General features: G+C 38.1%; 1 protein-coding gene across 5 annotated transcripts in view; it reads left to right on the forward strand.

Annotated features, from left to right (window-relative positions):
* LOC106092403 (uncharacterized) overlaps positions 1 to 15404 on the forward strand; it is a 166615-nt gene extending 151211 nt beyond the window's left edge. For all 5 annotated transcript variants that reach the window (XM_059360327.1, XM_059360328.1, XM_059360329.1 and 2 more), the window contains exon 3: positions 14577 to 15404. In XM_059360327.1, coding sequence (XP_059216310.1) covers positions 14577 to 15226 — 650 coding nt within the window. In that variant the 3' untranslated portion in view covers positions 15227 to 15404. The remainder of the gene's footprint in view (positions 1 to 14576) is intronic.
* Positions 15405 to 16428: the final 1024 nt, after the last annotated feature.

Genomic DNA, 16428 nt, shown 5'->3' on the forward strand with positions numbered 1-16428 from the left:
CCACCCTTCTTTGTTCATCTGCAATTGCCCAAACAAAAAACTTTAAAATTCCAATAAAAGTTAAACATTTCCATAGTCCTTTATTTTGAGTTTAAACTAAAAATGCTGACACTGTCTGTTTTATGCACTCCAATGTTTATTTCCTAGGCCAATGGCTGGTAGTGGTTCTTAATGACGATGGCTATGGGGACATGGTGGTGGTTTTTCTGAACAGAAAATTAATGAAATTTTGTTACACTCACTCACACGCACGCATGTATTTTTTCGAAAACGTTTTGTAATTTTGTAAAGTGCAACCGGGTTAAACATATGCTGGCTCATCTTAAAAACCTCCATAACCTTCCTATGGGTCTCGCAACAGAACCACCCTCTCTAGCAGGGAAAAGGATAACCGGCTAACGTTTATATGGAGCTATGTTTTGTTTACCAACCCCCTAGATTTTGGTGAGATTTGTTGCGCTTTTCATGCCTAATGTTTTTGTTTTTTAGCAGGCACCAAGGTAATCTCAAACTCTAGTTTTTTGCAGGATAAATCCTTGTTTATAGTCTCATGGCTGAATGAATAGATGTTGGGGGAACCATTGTAGCCGGGTGGTAAGGGGGAGGCAATGGCAAGGTATTCCCCAGTTTTAGACGATGACTCATACCATTGGCTCTAGTTTGAAAAGGCATAAACTGTAGCGTCTTTGAGTTCTGAAAACTTTTTTTTATACAACGAAGTTGGTTGCCAGGGAATCCCCAACCTTGTTTCTTTTTGTTATTATGTACCTCCACTACAAAAAAAAAAACACTTTCCCTTTTCTTTGTTACTTACCCATACCCCCACCTTAAAGAAGTGCGTAGTCATCTGCAAAAGGTGTTGTTTTATTATGCAAGGCCGTACTGTCTGTCTGTCCCCTTGTGTTGTCATCATTGTTGATATCCTTGGAGTAAAACATTTATTACTACATTTATTTATTATGTCTACGAGAGGCAGTGACAGATGTACATAGCAGTAGCAGAGTGGCATTTCTTGGGGGTCTGGTGCAGCGATTGTTATGAAATTGCTACAAAACGTGTTACCATTAAAAAATGATACTTATTCAAAGTCCTTTCTGTCTCTATAACCAACTGGCCATCTTTTCCAGCAGCAGACTTTTTGGGGTTTACATTTCTGGGCAAACAATTCCAATTTTTTGAAACCTAAGGTGGGCTGATGTGGTTGTATGGTGGTTGTTAGTATGTTGAATGCCATAATCCTTACATTGAAGCTTTAGATGTATGGGTAACTAGATGATTGGATATTGTGGTCTTCAAGTGTTGTTTTATTGTCTGTTGGCGCTGTTTACCATACATGTCACAACGAGGGACATTTTGAAAAATGATGTCGACGAAAATGCAATTAATTTTTGCCTTACCAACCACCTCCATGTGAAAGATGACGATATTTTTCTCAATGAAAAATGTTGGAGGTTTTAAACAACAACATAATATTTTTACTTTTTTCTAAGTAGATGTGCCATAAAAAGAATCTAACTCTCTGAGTAGGGAGATGGTAGAGTAAATGGGCTCTATTGATGCAAATTTGAACAAATTGATACTGGAAGTCGTTCGCGTACTTTATTTGCCAGCAGGAGAGTGCGAGTGGGATAGTGCGTGAGAGCAAGCATTATTTTGAGAGCTTGCAAATTTCTGCAGGCGGTTTTTTTCTTAGTAGAAATTTGCAGCATCGAACAGTTGTTTTGTGAAAACCATCTGTTTAATTCAAATAAATAGTAAAAGAGACTAACTGGCAAATTTTAACTGGAAAAGTACTCGAGCAGACCTAATATAATGAGAGTGCGAGAAAAAAATCTCAATAGCTCTATATATATAAAAAAGAGACGCGTGACTGACTGATTGCTGATTGACTAATCATTGCCCAGCTCAAACGGCTAAAGCTGGAATCATGAAATTTTGCAAGAATGTTTGCCTTGGGTCATAGACATTCGGTTATATTCATACGTTTAGGTAATAAAAAGTACCAAAAAGTACGAAATGGTAAAAGTTTGTAGAGAGTGTACGGGAAGGGCTAGGAGAATGAATTGAGGCTCAAATTAAAGAGCTCCTCGAAAAAATGAGATATGAAGACAAAATTCCCAATATTAGGCTGTTCTTTTAATCATTTTATTGATCTTAGATGTATTTAAATTTTCTGCGTTATATATTTCGGTCTTCCTCAGTATCTTTTTAATTCCATACTTTTTTTGAATACCAGTAGAAACACATCTGAGCTTTTGGAACAGTTTTCGCATCTTGTTCTGGAACGGTCGTTTTCGATTCGTGTGTCTAATTACCTCAAAAACTTCTCCGAAAACCCATGTACTTTCATGCGCAATTTTCTAAAATATTGCGCTTATTTGGAGCGTAATCCCTTAAAGTTTTGTATTTTCGTTTATTGTTGCTGGCCGTACCAAAAAAGGTACGAAATGGGTGACATTTACACAGGGAGAACGGATAGAGCTAGAAATTCGATTTTTTTAGTAAATGACAATTGTTAAGTAAAAATGGGATGAAAGGAGAGATTTCGACGTATAGTTTGCTGGAGAAAACGTACGTTTAGTACCGAAATTGGTACTATTTGGTACTTTCTTTATAAATTAAGATATAGCTCTGCAATGAAGTTACAACTAGGATATATATATTTGGGTTGACTAAATGATTTTTTAAAATTTTATATATCTTGGTACCAAAATTGTGCGAAAGAACTCATTGTCACCAACAGCAATTCGGTGGCGTTGAGTACAACATTTATTTCTAAATGGTTTATTAATAAGAGATGAGATGTGTGTGATGTGCCTGATGGGATGTAGCAAAAGAGATAGAGGGCCGCTACCATAGGATGTTTTTATTACTGGTTTTTATAATACATCTCATTTTAAAATTCGAGGACTAATATGAAATGTCATTGGAAATGGAGTACAAATTTGATATACATTTTAGATTCGGAAAAAAACCCAAAACTGATATTTAGGACGACCGGGAAAACATGGGACTTAAATTAAAGGTCTTTGAAAGTAGAGGTTCTCCAAATATCCCCCAAACGCTCATACGGAAGGACCGGGACAAAGTAGGACTTTGGAAATAATATACGAATCCAATATGCGTATTTAGGAATAGGTATCTGGGGCAGGCATAGAACCCCTCTAATGGACATGAAGGCCAATCGGGGCAATATGGTACTCAAAATAAGGTACTTTAATAGTAAAGTACGAATCATTCATCCAAATTTAAAATAATGTTGGTCCGAGACTCGGCTATAAAAAGGAGGCCCCTTATCGTTGAGCTTAAAACTTAAATTGGACTGCACTCATTAATATGTGAGAAGTTTGCCAATGTTCCTTAATGGACTGTTCATGGGCAGAATTTGGGCAACAGCTTCATAACATTTAAAGAACCCTTCAATTATAAATGATGTAGCGAAGCATACCGGGCCAGCTAGGATATTATAAATGTATGAAGTGAAATGATCTTAAGACTGCCATTATATTCCAATTCGTTGATAGAAACTTCTTTTTTTTCTAATTTTGTTTGCTTGTTATGGCGAGGATGACTTTTCTAATGATGCGTTAATTTATTTTTCGAGTAGAGCTTAATGATCGAAAATTTTAATGCAATAGAAAATTTAAAGCCACAGTAGATACACCTCACCATCCATGATTTGACCCGTTTCTCTTCTTCTATCCTCGTGTGAGGGAGAGAAAATTAGAGGTGGAAAAGAAAGGCTCTATTATTGAGGCAAAGACGGCACCATGAATGATGATCTCATTAATACAGTGGAAGAGTGAGAACTAAAAGTAAATAATGCATAGAATTATAAAATCTTAAGGCTGATTTTATGTCCCCTTTCTCTAATAGCCACTTACATGCAAAATCGGAATCATGAAATATTAAAACATTTAAATTTAGCATTCATTCAACTATCATATGGGGTTCAACATTTTTAACAACCCTTTTGGTTTAAGGTTTGCAAAAATGTTTTCTAAAGTAACAAAAAGGGCATATGCTCATATGAAACTAACGAAAATTGTAGGTGCCACAAAAAAAAAGCCAAAATATATGTCAAGGCTTATTTTTTTAAATACTTCCCATAAACATTCCCAGTCTTGATTTATATTAAGGCGAATGTGGTGAAGAAAATTCCATCTCAACGGTGATGCTTTTAAATCTGCTTACACATTGACACATAATACCATAATTTTCTTTGAGAACATTATCCTCCTAAATGTATGAACTCTTACATCTTCTATTCCCACGCCTGCAAGTATGCTTTAAAATTAAAGTTGTACATACATACAAGTATCTTTACTTTTCCCAACACCCGTACGTTGACTTTAAGTTCATAAACTCGAATAGTAGGTTATACTGAAATGAAGCTGTTACTCAGCTACTTTGCTCTTTTACTGTTTGGCACATTCACATTTATGTCTCCTGAAGGACATGAATGTCCTTGCTCTAGTAGCTATAACAATTCATTCATTTGTCTCTATCTTAGTGTTTGTGTGCGTTTTGGTGTGTTGCTGAGCTCCAAAGGGGCCTTTTAAGTAATAAGTTCCCTCTTGCAAAATATCTTTTTGCTATTGCTGTGGCTTTTGCTACTTTTTCTGAAGACATTTTCTTGAGTTAAGGGCTTCTTGGGATATAAAAGCAACGACCTTGTATATATTTAGGCTTATTTTAAAGGCAGGCAATGCTAGAAGCATAATTTTCAATTGTATTTGTTAAAAGCCAAAGAAAATCCTCAGAGGGGAAATGCATAACCTTGGAGGGAGTTGAAAGAAATACTTTATCTAAATTACTTTAATTCCAAGAAAGAACAAAGTAAAAAGAGAAAAATAAATTAACTAAAAGGCTTTTTTGACAATTTTTTTTTTCAAAGAAATCAGTTGGAAAGTCTTGCCAAATCAAAAAAGATTTTTTTTTCAATATTTTAGTTTTAACAAAATAATAATCACACGTTTGAAAGTACATTTCGTTTAATTTAAAAAAATTCAAATTGTCCGAAGGGCAAAAAATTACTCCAAAATTATGGGGCCCAATCTAAACTTGAAGAGGTTAGAACAGACGTCTCAGTCATTGTGTCTGATCGGAAAACATGCTGACAGACAGAAGGATGCAAGTAACGACTGTTGCAGACGCTGTGGGGGAAGAATTCTTTCTCGAGAACCGAACATAGATGGGCAACAATACACAACTATGCCCGATGAGTGAACAGTACACACGTACAGTGTAAGCAGATTCGTGTGGCTTCGTTCGGTTGACGCATTATTGTTATGTTACATAGCTTCTTCACTTAGTTGATTGTGCGGATCTCTGCAGGAAGTTTGGGTAAATTCACCCCTATTAACATAAATTACCGGTCATATCACCAGTCATTTTAGTCCATTGCGTGGCTGCATTGAGGTATTTTTCTTTTCGCAGAATAAACCGGGAATTAGTTTGTAACACCCAAAAGGAAGAGAGATAGACCCATTGATAAGCATTCCGATCGACTCAGAATCACTTTCTGATTCGATTTAGCTATGTCCGCCTGTCTGTCCGTCTGTCCATGTTAATTTGTGTACAAAGTACAGGTCGCAGTTTTCATCCGATCGTCTTCAAATTTGGTACAGGCATGTTTTTCGGCCTAGAGACGAAGCCTATTGAAATTGAAAAAATCGGTTCAGATCTGGATATAGCTCCCATATATATGTTCGTCCGATTTTCAGTAATAATGCAATAAAATGGTCATTTGTAAACCGATTCTCTCGAAATTTGGCAGAAAGGATTTTTTTACGACTGTCGACATTACTGCTGAATTTCATCGGTTCAGATTTAGATATAGCTCTCATATGTATATATCGCCCGATTTTCACTCCTAGAGCCACTGCAAGCACATTTATTGACCAATCTTGCCAAAATATTGCACAACGCTTTCCTCGATGAATATCACAATATACATAGAGATTGGTCAAAATCGGTTCAGATTTAGATATAGCTTCCATTTATATGTACGTCCGATTTCCAGTAATATTGCAATAAAATTGTCTTTTGTTAACCGATTTTCTCGAAATTCGGCAGGAGGGATTTTCTCTTAACTCTCAATATTGCTGGTGAATTTCACGGTTCAGATTTAGATATAGCTCTCATATATATATATATATATATATATATATCGCCCGATTTTAGCCCCTGGAGTCACAGCAAGCGCATTTATTGATCCATCTTGCCAAAATTTTTCAAAACGCATTCCTCGACGACTGCCACAGTATCTGAGGAGTTTGCTCGAAATCGGTTCAGATTTAGATATAGCTCCCATATATATGTACGTCCGATTTCCAGTAATATTGAAATAAAATTGTCTTTTGTTAACCGATTTTCTCGAAATTTGGCAGGAGGCATTTTCTCTCGACTCTCAATATTGCTGGTGAATTTCATGGAAATCGGTTCAGATTTAGATATAGCTCTCATATATATATATCGCCCGATTTTAACTCCTGGAGTCACAGCAAGCGCATTTATTGATCCATCATGCCAAAATTATGCAAAACGCATTCCTCGACGACTGCCACAGTATCTGAGAAGTTTGCTCGAAATCGGTTCAGATTTAGATATAGCTCTCATATATATGTTGGTCTTATTTTGAGAAACATTGCAAAAAGGTGATAATTTGTTATTCGATTCTGTCGAAATTTTGCAGGATGGATTTTCTCATGACTCTCAATATTACTGGTGAATTTCATAAAAATCGACCCAGATTCAGATATAGCTGTCATATATCGCCCGATTTTCACTTTAGGAGCCACTCCAAGCGCAATTATTAACCAATCAGCCAAAATTTTGCACAACGCTTTCCTTGACGATTACCACATTATCTGATAAGTTTGCTCCGAATCGGTTCAGAATTAGATATAGCTCCCATATATACGTTCGTCAAATTTTGGGTAATTTGCCATAATGTTGTCATTTGTCAACCGAAGTTTTTACAGTTTGAACATATTTGCTCGCCGAGGTCCATCAAAATTGGTTCAGAATTGAATGTAGGTCCCACATTGTACTTATAGGGAAGGTGTAGGGTATTATGCAGTCGGCACCGCCCGACTTTTGCCCTTCCTTACCGGTTTAACTGTGTTGGCGTGCCCATCACTGCTATAGAACATCTGCTATGTGTGTGTCTCGGACTGGCAGTCAGAAGGAGTTCCACTGTAACTTCTTATTTCTTTGAGAACTTCTTCCTGTTGTTGGGCAACATTTTCATGTGGTGGTGGCCATCCTCGTAAAGCTCCTGTAGATGAGCATGCTTGTTCAGATCCAAAGGACCGATCATCGCGGGAACAAGGTGGCCATTGATTATTTAAAGGCGCCATTAACTCGACTTGTTATATCGAGCATAATATGCACTCAATATTTGTGCAAGAGCCGGTGCCGCCCGGCCTCTCACTAAGACTCTCCGCGTGGTGTTCACAACATTCCCGTGCCGGGTGATTTGGAGGATGTGAACATTCGGATTACGACTGCACTGGTAGGGTCCTTCAAAGATCGTTGTCCTCTTCGAGAAAGGAAATCAGCCCAAGAAAAACCCTGGATGACCGGGAAGATTCGCAGCATTGGGAAAGAGGTCCGCCGACTTTATAACAGAGCTCCTCGAAAAAAAATGCGGAAGTTTACTGGGATGTGTAGTACACACGGCTCAAGGAATACAATAAGATTACCAGAGCGCCAAACCGTGCCTCCTGGAAGCTTTTCTGCGAACAGGTCGATAGCGTTAATGACGCCGCCAAGATAAAAAAGTTTCTCTCAAAAACCCATATCCAAACTGAAACTTTAGTAGACGACATGGGAGTGAGAGCAGAGACAACGGTGAACATGTTGAGACTTCTGATGAAAACCCATTTTCCACAGGATAAGACGGGACTCACGGAGACACCGAAATCTTGGAATAATGACGTTAATCGAAGGATTATAATAGCGGAATTTATGGTGAAGGAATCCTTGAAGAGCTTCAAACCATTTAAGTCACCCGGACCTGATGGTATATTTCCGGCGTTACTTCCGAAAGAGGCAGACTATCTGGCGCCTCATCTGACCAAAATTTTTACAGCGTGCCTAGGACTTGCATATACTCCGAAAGCCTGGCAAGAGGCAAGGGTTGTTTTTATACCCAATCTCGGCAAGGCAAGTTATGCGGCACCAAAGCCCTACAAACCCATAAGCCTTACGTCCTTTCTACTCAAAACCATGGAACGTATTGTGGATACCATGATAAAGAGTTTAACATCCAGCGAACTGCTCAAGTACAAAAAACATGCCTATTTCAAGGCAAGGTGGGTGGAGACTGCCCTGCACGAGGTTGTGCATAAAATAGAGGAATCCTTAGATGCCAAAACGTACACCCTGGCGGTATGCATTGACATCGAGGGGGCTTTTAACAATGTGCGGACCGACACACTGATCCAATCCTTAGACCAGTACCGGGTGGACCCGGTCCTTAAAGACTTGATAAATCATATTCTAACGAGCAGGTGGATAAATTGCGGGTCCCATGACATAAATATAAAGCAGAAAGTGGCACATGGCACGCCACAGGGGGGCATTTTATCACCACTACTTTGGGCGACCACCATAAATAACATATTATGGATGCTGACTGAGGAAGGATTAGAACCCGTTTGCTATGCAAAAGGGCTGAAAAGGTCTTGCATATGGCATATGACTGGACTAGACCCAGGGGTTTTAATGTTAATCCAAAGACGACTGAAATATGCCTGTTCACGAGGAAGACGAAGGTGGGCAAATTTGACGCATCATGTTTCCTCAACAAAACAATTTCGATATCTGACAAGGTCAAATACTTAGGAGTGATCTTGGATAGAAAATTTAATTGGAAGTGTCACACTCAGGAGCGTACTGAGAAGGCTCACAGTGTAGACGGGCCGTAGGCTCAAAATGGGGCCTGAATCCTAGGATAGTCCACTGGCTCTACAGGAGCGTGATTAGACCAATACTTACTTACACCTCAGTAGTTTGGTGGACTGATATGGAGAAGAATGGCAACATAATGTCCATACAACGGGTTTAGAGAGTATGTTGTCTTGGCATAGGCGGAGCGATGAGGACCACGCCCACGAAGGCACTGGATATCCGACCCATTGACATACAGATTAAGTGTGAGGCAGCCACTGCGGGTATGAGACTTAAGGCGATGGCAGAATAGTTCGCGGTACAATCGAATCGATGATTGGAAACCAGGACGGTAAGATCAGGATCGATCTTAGAATGTAAAAAGGAGATTAAGGCTTTCTCTGAGGATGGCACAATCCACATCGTTTGGGTGCCGGGCCATAACGGAGTAAGGGGGAATGAAAGGGCAGACGATTTGGCGGTGAAGGCCAAAAGACTTCCGTCAATAAACTTGGTTAACTCGAAGCTTTTCCGGTCGACGCAGTCCGAATTAAACAATCAGCGAAACAATCGGTAGGATGGGAGGTCCAGATCGTGAGAAGACGAGGCTATTATTGAAAGGTAGTAAGATTAAAGTCAGTATAGCTTCCGGTATCATAAGGGGACACATAGGAATACGAGTTCACTTATGTAAAATCGGTGCGGTAAGTGATAGCATGTGTAGGGTATGTGGGGAAGATGATGAGACGTTGGAGCATTTGCTATTGCTATTGCCCGGCTTTCGCGGCTTAAAGACACCGGTACTTAGGTGTGGACAAAATACCAGATATGAACCAACTTAGGGGCCTGACATGGAAAACAATTAAGGATTTTGTAAGTTGCACGAAATTCCTAACTTAAAATTTCGTTTTACCATAGTGGCACGAGACGGATTAATAACCGCACCATGCGGACCATGAAAAGACCTGACGTAAATGGAGAAAACAATTGGAATATAAATGCACTAAACAATTTGGAGTGTAATTTCATAAATTATTTTAACCGAAATTGGAAGAAGAGTTTGAGTAAGAAAATAGCTGTAGACAAAAGCAATTGTACTATTTTCGAAAAAAAAAAATAAAAATATTTTCAAAAAATAGCACAATTTTTGAAAATATATTTCGCCGGCAGCGAAATTTCATGACGATCAATAATATATATAATTTATGGGGTCTAAGATGCATATTTCGAGGTTTTACAAACGGAATGACGAAATTACAATAGTATTCCCCCATCCTATGGTGGAGGGTAACTTGGGCACTAGTGGGTGCCCAAGTTACCCTCCACCATGGATTCCGCTTAAAATTTACGCTATTTAACTGAGTTTGTATTTGAATTATTTTGGTCTCAAGAAGTCATATCGGTACTTAGGGGGACCTTTGCACCGTATTGACCGATTCGGATAAAACCTGGTCCTGATGTTGTAATTCATAAGATAGGGTTTTGACCCGAATTTCAGTCAAATCAGGTAAACATTTAGGCTTCTAAGGATTAAAGAAGTAAAATCCGGGGATCGGTATATATGGGGGCTATATCTGTTTATAGACCGAATACTTGGCACGAATGTTGAAAATCGTAACTCAAGTCTTTGTTACAAAAGTCAGCCAAAACGGATGCAAATTGAGGCTTGTAAGGGCTCAAGAAGTCAATAAAATCCGGGGATCGGTTTATATGAGGTCTATAACTGTTTATAGACCGATTCGGATCATACGTGGCGTGGATGTTTGAAATCATAACTTAAGTCTTTTTTTTCTCCAAAATTTAGCCAAATCGGAAGAAAATTGAAATTGAATCAATCATCAAGGGGCTAGCTTTACACGTTCGACCAGTATCATCATTTTGACAGACTAGATGGCTAGATAGACTCAGAATGTAGAGACGATCAAGAATATATATACACTATGGGGTCTTAGACGCATATTTCGAGGTGTTACAAACGGAATGACTAGATTAGTATACCCCCATCCTATGGTGGTGGGTATAAAAATAAAAAAGTAAAAACGTTTTAACTTGGATACCCACCACCAAGGATATATTAATCATCCTATTTTATTACAACTCCAATACCGGTGTTGCCGTTTTTGGTAGGTTCCTACCAAAATTGGTAGGTTTTTATGCTCTTGGTAAGTTGGTAGGCTGTCCTCAAATTTTGGTATGTTTTTCCAACATATAAAAAACCAATTTAATTACTGAAAAAATCACCGGAGATAACTCAACTTTACTTCACTTTTTGTCGTTTCTGTGTTTTTGTGAAATTCATGGATGTCGAGGGGCCAAATACTGTTAGAAGGGGTCTCACTGCTTAAAATTTCAGGAAAAAGGGCATAAAATCTGATTTCTTCCAAATTTCGTAAAACATCGAAAAACAGGCCTATAAAGCAGATGCAAACAAATTTGGTCAGATCTGGTCCGTACTCTCTGTAAAGGCGAAAATGGCTAGTAATAGAGCATTTCTGGGATCAAACCCTTAAATCGTTCATTGATTAAATCGGGGAAAATACGACTTTTACCGGGAGAAACATATAAAGGATGCTATATCAAGATATAGGCCATCTTTCAAGAAACAGACAGATGGACATGTCTATATCATCTATGTATATAACGGTGATCTAGTATGTTTACGTTGTAGGGTTGAAAATGTATAATTTAATGTGTTGCAAATGGAATGGTAAAATGGCCACTTCTGGCTGGGTATAAAAACGTATACCCCATCTTTGGCTTGAAGAACATTTGGTGGGTTTTGGCAGGATTTATCTCAAATTCTGGTAGGAAATAATTTTATTGAGTGGCAACACTGTCCACTTCTATATCCATAGTTATATCTAAATGGGGGCTGGTCTCGATCATATTTTGTTCAGGTCCCGGGAACTCATATACAAGTAACACTTTCAGCGAAATCAGGCAAGTAATCCGCTTTTATTTTTTGGGATTAAGACCCTAAATTAGAAGATCGGTCTATATGAAAGCTATATCTGTATAGTCTGATCTGATTCATATTTGGGTCGGATGTCTGGAGGCTTGAAACAACTCACTTTTTCAAATCGGGTAATAAATCAATCTTTTATGGGCTTCAGACCCTTAATCGACATATCGGTCTATATGACAGCCATATCTCAATATAGTCCGAACTGAACCATATTTGGGTCGGATGACGAGAGGCTTAAAATAACTCACTGTTTCAAATTTCAACGAAATCGGGTAATAAATGCAGCTTTTATGGGCCTCTGACCTCTAACCGGCATGTCGGTCCGATAGTCCGATCTAAACCGTATTTGGGTCGGATGACGAGAGGCTTAAAACAACTCACTGTTGCAAATTTCAGCGAAATCGGGTAATAAATGCAGATTTTATGGGATGTAATAAGTACAAGTCATTGTTGAATTTTGTAAAAAAAAATATTGATCTTTTTGGTAGCTATTGGGTTGCCCAAAAAGTAATTGCGGATTTTTCATATAGTCGGCGTTGAAAAATTTTTTTCACAGCTTGTGACTCTGTAATTGCATTCTTTCTTCTGTCCGTTATCAGCTGTTACTTTTAGCTTGCTTTAGAAAAAAAGTGTAAAAAAGTATATTTGATTAAAGTTCATTCTAAGTTTTATTAAAAATCCATTTCCTTTCTTTTAAAAAATCCGCAATTACTTTTTGGGCAACCCAATATATACAAGAAACAGACAGATCCCAACCATAAACGACCCGGATGTTGAAAAGCCTAACATACGTCACTGTGTTAAATTTCAGCGAAATCGCATAATAAATGCGCCTTTTATGGGGCCAAGATTTTAAATTGAAAGGTCGGTCTATATGGCAGCTATATTCCAATCTGGACCGATCTGGGCCAAATTTGACGAGGTTGTTGAAGGCCCTAACACAACTCACTTCCCAAATTTCATCGACTTCGAACAAGAAATGCGCCTTTTATGGGCCCAAAACCTTAAACCGTGAGATCGGTCTATATGGCAACTATATCCAAATCTGAACCGAACAGAGTAAAGTTACAGAAAGATGTCGAAAGCCCTAACAGAACTCACTGTCCCAAATTTCGGCGAAATCAGACAAGAAATGCTCCTTTAATGGGCCCAAAACCTTAAACCGTGAGATCGGTCTATATGGCAACTATGTCCAAATCTGAACCAAACAGAGTAAAGTTGCAGAAAGATGTCGAAGGCCCTAACATAACTCACTGTTCGAAATTTTGGCAAAATCGGACAATAAATGAGTCTTTTATGGGCCTTAGACCTTAAATCGGCGGTTCGGTCTATATCAATATATAGTCCGATATAGCCCATCTTCGAACTTAACCTGCCTATGGGCAAAGAAAGAATCTGTGCATAGTTTCAGCTCAATATCTCTATTTTCAAAGTCTGTAGCCTGATTTCAACAGACAGACGGACAGATGGTCAGACGGACGAACATGGCTAGATGGTCTTAGAATTTTACGACGATCAGAAATATATATACTTTGTAGGGTCGGAAGTTGACATTTCGATGCGTTGCAAACGGAATGGCCAAAGTAATATACCCCCTATCTTATGGTGGTGGGTATAAAAATCAATTTGTACACGCAATATTCTCTACTATCCCGCTTAGTGGCACGTTGATTCTCCCTGTCTACCAATTCTTTTAGTATGACCGTTTCAGTTTTTCCGGAACTCAACAGTATTCTGGTTTTGGCCGGACCTTTAAATCTCAAAACACGGGCTGAAACGGTTGGAAGAAAGACATGTGTTCGGCATTGGCGGGCCGAGATGCATTGGAGACCGGTCGGCATTCCTCTTATTGTTTTGGTTGATTGTCAGCTGTTGGTTAGTATGTTTAGGCATTCATACATTATATGCCTTAAAAATTATTCCCCCCCCTTTTTAACTCCATCCCCTGGGGACATTTGACACTTGCATCCACTTAAAAATTACGTTTTATACACTTTGTTGTAATTCTCCATAACAGCTTTTAATTGACTTTTCCTGCCAAGTGCGAAAGGGGTGGATTTCATTCCCAAATAAAATCAAAACAAACACGAGGAATGGTAGGATTGAGTCACTCCCAACCCCAAACGCAAACTCATTCGCATTTGTCTGGCTGTTTTAATGGAATTTTAATTTAAATTTCCTTTACAAAAAAAGGCCAAATGGAAAAATTACAATGTAAGCATGTATCTGATGGAAATGCTGGAGGGGAGTAAATACCAAGGAGGATGTGGCTCTAATCGCATAAACAAACAAATTTTAGAGATGACTCTTGGCATGCTGGAAATGAATTTATGGCTGAAATAACAAAAGGCTAGAGTCAACAATAAATATTATTATTAACACTAATTAGTTGAAGAGTGGGTGGGATAAGACAGCAATAAAGGCTTGAATTTAAATTTTGGATTTGAAGGTATTTTTGAATTTTTTATATGGATGCTAAAGGCATTTTTTAATTTCACAAATTTTTTTTTAAGTTTTTTATTTCCGAATTTTAAAGCATGTGTTAAATTTTTAAGAGATTTTATAAAAATTTTTAAATTTGCATAAAATTGTTAAATTTTTGATTGGTACCATTTTTAAAATTTTTGTATTTTTCAAAGAATTTGAAAAATACAAAAATTTAATTATTATAATTTTTGTAATTTGTTTTTTCAATTTCTTCCCTATTTCACAGATCGCACCAGCAACTCCGAACCCGTTGAAGTTTGCCGCAATTGTCCCCCCAACTACGAAGTGGAATCTCTGCCCTCCTATACCATAGTCTCCGGTTTGCCCACCTATGACGATGCCATTGAGGAATTCCGCAAAGCGGGCATACTGCTCACACCTCCTTTGCCCATAATAAAAATTTTCGAAGCAAAGGACTCCAAGGATAATATCATCAATATTGAGTGCATGCCCAATGAGGGTGATAACATTTCTCTTAGCTCCCATAACAATTGCACTTGTGGAGCCAATGGCAGTCTCAGCAATAGCAACACTATTACCACAAACAACAATTTGCTCTTGCCCACCATGCAGAGTGTTAGTCATGCCCATAGTACCCAATTTATAGAATTGAATCCCGAACAATTGGCCCATTTGTCGCAGAAACGTCTGTCCCTACAAATTGCATTTCCCCAGTTGCAGGGTTCACAATTTCGTCGAAATTCACGACCTCGTGTTGATATGCGAAATCATTTGCTGCGCTCAAGGGCAGAGGGTAATGGCAATGGTCAAACTTTTGAGGGCTTACCCCGAATACATCGCACCTCGTCCACGTTTTCATTGAACAATGAAAGACATAGGGCCATGCATATGCAGCACAGAGGTTCTCTATACTAAAGACCCCCAATGGGGTCCTTCTGTCAAGAGGGAAGTTAACAAAACAAACATTTAAAAAGTTTTTCCTAAGTGTTTATATGATTTTGTTAATGATTTGTATTAGCTAATAGATTTTATAAAAAATATGAAAGCATTCATGATAAGACAATAAAAATGAAGGCGTTAAGTTATAGGCAAAGTAGAGTGAGTTTTTAGTTAATAACTAGAGCAGGTATATTAAGGTAAGTGTGTGGCTTAGGTAAATATATTGGGTTGCCCAAAAAGTAATTGCGGATTTTTTAAAAGAAAGTAAATGCATTTTTAATAAAACTTAGAATGAACTTTAATCAAATATACTTTTTTTAAACTTTTTTTCTAAAGCAAGCTAAAAGTGACAGCTGATAACTGACAGAAGAAAGAATGCAATTACAGAGTCACAAGCTGTGAAAAAATTTGTCAACGCCGACTATATGAAAAATCCGCAATTACTTTTTGGGCAACCCAATATGATGAGCTTAAACAATAAATCCTAATAAATCAATTGCTAATATTGTATAAATAATTCCTAAGGATGCAAAAGTATCCTTTTTACCTGATTCTTTGTTTGTAATAATATAAATAGTTCCGAATCCAGGTAAAATTAAAATATAAACTTCTGGGTGACCAAAAAATCAAAATAATCTTCTTCTTATGTATAACAAGTAAGCGCGTGCTAAGTTCGACCGGGCCGAATCGTATATACCCTCCACCATGGATCGCATTTGTCGAGTTCTATGCGCGGTATCTCTTTTTAGGCAAACAAGGAATATTGAATAAGAACTGTTATGCTATTCGAGCTATATCAAGTTATAGTCCGATTCGGATTATAAATGAATGCTGAACATTGTAGAAGACATTGTGTAATATTTTAATTCATTCGGATAAGAATTTCGTTCGCCTTGTAGGGGCTGTATCAAGCTATTGATCGATTCAGACCATATTAGACACGTATGTTGAATGTCATGAGAGAAGCCTTTGTACAAAATTGGTGCCAAATCGGACGAGAATTGCGCCCTCTAGAGCCTCAAGAAGTCAAGATCCCAGATCGGTTTAAATGACAGCTATACCAGATTATGAACCGATTTAAGTCATACTTAACACAGCTGTTGGAAGTGATACCATAACACTACGTGCAAAATTCCAGTCAAATCGGACGAGAATTGCCCGCTCTATTGGCTCAAGAA

The sequence above is a fragment of the Stomoxys calcitrans genome, chromosome 1 (assembly GCF_963082655.1).
Source record: "Stomoxys calcitrans chromosome 1, idStoCalc2.1, whole genome shotgun sequence".
In the NCBI taxonomy this organism is placed as follows: domain Eukaryota; kingdom Metazoa; phylum Arthropoda; class Insecta; order Diptera; family Muscidae; genus Stomoxys; species Stomoxys calcitrans.